Source organism: Kryptolebias marmoratus, linkage group LG17 (assembly GCF_001649575.2).
Source record: "Kryptolebias marmoratus isolate JLee-2015 linkage group LG17, ASM164957v2, whole genome shotgun sequence".
NCBI classification, from domain to species: Eukaryota; Metazoa; Chordata; class Actinopteri; order Cyprinodontiformes; family Rivulidae; genus Kryptolebias; species Kryptolebias marmoratus.
Window position 1 is genome coordinate 6,542,127 of NC_051446.1, and position 3,971 is coordinate 6,546,097.

At 37.9% G+C, this 3,971-nt stretch overlaps 1 protein-coding gene across 2 annotated transcripts in view; it reads left to right on the forward strand.

The window, feature by feature from the left end:
• The window catches only part of mdn1 (midasin AAA ATPase 1), a 206,600-nt gene that overhangs the window by 63,801 nt on the left and 138,828 nt on the right, over positions 1-3,971 (forward strand). For both annotated transcript variants that reach the window (XM_017437728.3, XM_037980849.1), the window contains exons 31-32: positions 1,722-1,852; positions 3,188-3,323. In XM_017437728.3, the coding sequence (XP_017293217.1) occupies positions 1,722-1,852; positions 3,188-3,323 (267 nt within the window). The remainder of the gene's footprint in view (positions 1-1,721; positions 1,853-3,187; positions 3,324-3,971) is intronic.

The following is a 3,971-nucleotide window of genomic DNA, read 5'->3' on the forward strand; positions in this document are numbered from 1 at the left end:
TTCTTTCTTTCTTTCTTTCTTTCTTTCTTTCTTTCTTTCGCACATGCATGAGTATCTGCTGCATGTGTTGAGAGGAGAATGAGTGTGAGGTTTTCTAACAAGTTTGAACTTCACTTTTTATAGTCATGAGTCCCTTTTTTTTGTACTTTAACATGGTTTTCTTTCACTGATGTTTCTTTAATGTTTTTTTTTTTGGCAGCAGCAAGCTTTTTGCTTGGTGTGATGGCTGGATGGAGTTCTGATTCTGATGGCTTTAGGAGCCTTTCTCACCAGCATGGTATTAAAATACTGTTTGGCATGGATTTTTCAGTGGAGGAGTGTGGTTTGGCTGTTGGAGAACAGATGTGAAAGTGTGAAAGATAAAAAAAGATACTCTTTGGAGAGATTTTTTTAAGGTTGGTTTTGATGTGAAACCTGTATGGGGGTTGTTGTATAAGCCACCATTGACCAAAAATACTGGTGATTTGCAGTGGAGAATTTTGCATGGTATTATTGCTGTTAATGCTTTTCTTTCTATTATTAATCCTGTTGTTTCAGATAAATGTCCTTTTTGTTCATTCAGAGAAACTATTTTTCGTTGTTTTGTACAATGTATTAGAAGAATGGATTTATTACTACTTAGAAATATTTGGGAATCATTTGAAGAAAGTTTTACAGAACAGTCTTATTTTTGTTTTTTTCATACGACAAAAGAAAGAAGAAAAAAGGACAATTGTTGAATTTTTTTTCTTGGTCAAGCAAAGTTGGAAATTTATTTGAGTAGAAAATATAAAATTAATAATGAACAGAATACTGACTGTGTAAAGCTTTTCAAGAGTATGGTCAGAGCAAGAGTGATGTTAGAATATAAATATTTAAAAAATGGATGAGATGGGTGTTTTTAAAAATATCTGGGATTATGAGGGTGTTCTGTTCACTTTAAATAATTCTTTCATTTCCTTTCCTTTCCTTTCCTTTCCTTTCCTTTCCTTTCCTTTCCTTTCCTTTCCTTTCCTTTCCGTGCCGTATTACTGTGTCACCGGTACGTGCCAGCGTACACGGTCTTTCTCTAAAATAGTGACAATTCCAATAAAAACAATGTTAAAGAAGCACAACAAAGGACATGCACTGGAACCATTTTGTAATGAATATTATTTATCAGTTTTATTTTTTAGACCTGGCCATTTGGGGCTTTAGCCTCAAATCTTTTCTGTCATAAAGAGAGCCCCTGTGCAGGTGTCAAAATACAGCAGAATTACAAAGACTAAATTGAGACAGGCTCAAGATGCCCAAAACAACTGTGTGACAGTTTTGAGAGAAATTTTGTCATAAATCTTTTTGAACATGTTCTGAATTCAAGAAACAAGACTGTGAGCATCTTTGACTTAAAGTGAAAACCCCAGTGAACATTTCCAGACATTTTGAAGACCCCCTTAGGAGTGCTGTTCACTAACTAGTCTCCAACATGCAGCCCTTTACTCTTACATACTTCTGGACCTACTTGATTTGATTTAGGGTCAGTGGGGAAGGGTAGGCAGTTTCCAGTTAACCTAACCTGCATCTGGGTAGAAACTGGTGGTGAAATCCACACATGCATAAGTATAACATAAGTAAACTGTACAGATGAAGAGCATAACCAAATTTCAAACTTTTTTCCTGACTTCTACTGCATTATGCAGCCCGGAATCTCAAGTTTGCAGACTTGAATAACAAGTTCTTCTGGTGTGTCTATGTGTGTGGAGACTGATCATGACAGTGCCAAGCTGTTTGAATGGCATGATGGACCATTAGTGCTGGCCATGAAGGAGGGAGGAGTGTTCCTCATGGATGAGATCTCCCTGGCAGACGACTCGGTGTTGGAGAGGCTCAACAGGTACAACATAAATGTAACCACATGCATGCAAAAACCACAGCTTGATGGTTTGATCTTCAGCTCCTACATACATTTTGATGTGCATTACTTCCTGTATTCTCTTTGGTGTGTATGCATTCTTTGATTTATTTAAACAAGGTTTAAAAAGTACAACATTTACAAATAATACATTAAATACATATAATAATTCATATAAGCACAGTTGTTCTTTTAAATAAGAAACTACAGCTCATAGTGGTTAGGCCCGTTTTAGGTCTTTCTGGTGTGAGGTAAATTTCATCCTTTTTCAGATAATTTACTGTGGCACTGGAGAATTTGGAAAGATTGCAAAATTTTTCAATGAGTTAATAAATCATATCACTTTAGAGTCCACAGTCCTATCATGGAGCATACCTCAGAATTCTTTTTGAGATGATCTTCAGCTTTACTGTATCTTTTAAAACCTCAAAGTTTTATTTTATAACACCTATTTTTTTGCCAGCCAGACATCCAGCAGTGGTACACTCATACCTAGCTACACTTAAACTCAGAAACTGTAGCTAGCTATATACACCCCAAATCAATTTTCACTCGAGAAAGATTTTTAGAAGTTTGTTGTCAAAGCATGAAGTTAACATTATTATTCAGTCATTCATCTTTTCACATTTAGATTATTGCGACAATTTTACTTGTTGTAAAAGATCCTTGATCACCTTCAGATGGTTCATAATGCTAAAGCTAATATAAGTTACTCCTGCATTATGCATTTTTTTGCAGCGTGTTGTGCACACAAAATACTGCAACATTTAGATATTCCAAGTAATAACCTAACAAATTCTATTGGATTGTTAGCTTCAGTAACCTCATGAGTAGATATGATGAGAAGCATGTTTGGACCATGTTTTCTACCCTTGAAATCTTTATATGTCGATGTTTTTGTTTTGTCTGTTCCCTTATGTGGGGGTCACCACAGCTAGTAAACTGATAGAGATTTATTTGGCAATTGTTTTATGCCAGATTCTCCTCCCGTTTCTAACCTGGGCTTGAACTTTCAGTCACAGGGTTGCGAGACTGCGGCACTGACCACCAAGCCACCACAACCTCTCCTTGAAAGTTTTATATGATTTGTATTTTTAAGGTTTTTAATGTGTTTTCCAGATTATTTTTTTCCCTCCTTCTTCAGTATTGAGTTGCTAGTCTTTATTTGCATTATTTGCAGTATTTCTTATTTCTGTTTTCAAATTCATTGGAAAAAAACGTGAAATTTATTTGTTGACAGTTTGTCATTGAAAATAGACAATCACATGCAGGTAATAAAAAAGCCTAATGAGGAGTTCTAACTTTGTTTGCTGTCAGTGTACTTGAGACAGAAAAGTCCCTGGTGTTGGCTGAGAAGGGGAGTGAAGACGATGATTTGGAGCTGATCAGAGCAGCCACTGGTTTCAATCTTGTTGCTACCATGAACCCTGGAGGGGACTTCGGCAAGAAGGAGGTTTGTATGGAAGGAGTTGAGGAGCTTCGAAGTAAAACTGTTCTCACGAGACTGTAGTCTGACTGACTTATTGTAAGGAACAACTCATACATATGTTTTAGAAAAAGTCTGCATTTCATTGGACTATAATTTAGAATGCACTTTACTTACTCAAGAAGATGTTTAAAGGGGACCTATTATGCTTGAAATTTCACCTGATCAGTTCTGCCTGTTTTGAGCTCATTTCAGAATGAGCGGTTCTCTTTCAACATTCGTTTCGGTATCTCACTATGGGACACGCCCCTGCGCCTGTCCCCCAAAAGCTCTATTACATTACGCCAGTCCTGACTGGCCGACAGAAGTGACGTCAGCTCCAGGAGGAGGGCTTCCTCCCAGCATAAATGCCTGACGTCATGCAAGTGATCTTCAGTCTAACACCTCTTCTCGCTCCCAGAAGCGACTCTCAGACGGCAAGTGCAGCAACTATTGGGCTAGCTTAACTGTTCACAGAGCGAGCTAACAACTCGGTCGCCGGACGCTCCTCAATAGCTGTGCTTAGCTGTTCTGAGCTGTTATTTTCTACCGCTGGTCTGTCACCAAACAGCAGCAGCTGCGGCTGGTCACCAAACTAGCTGCACCCTCCCGCTTCAATTTTAAACGAAGCGTTCG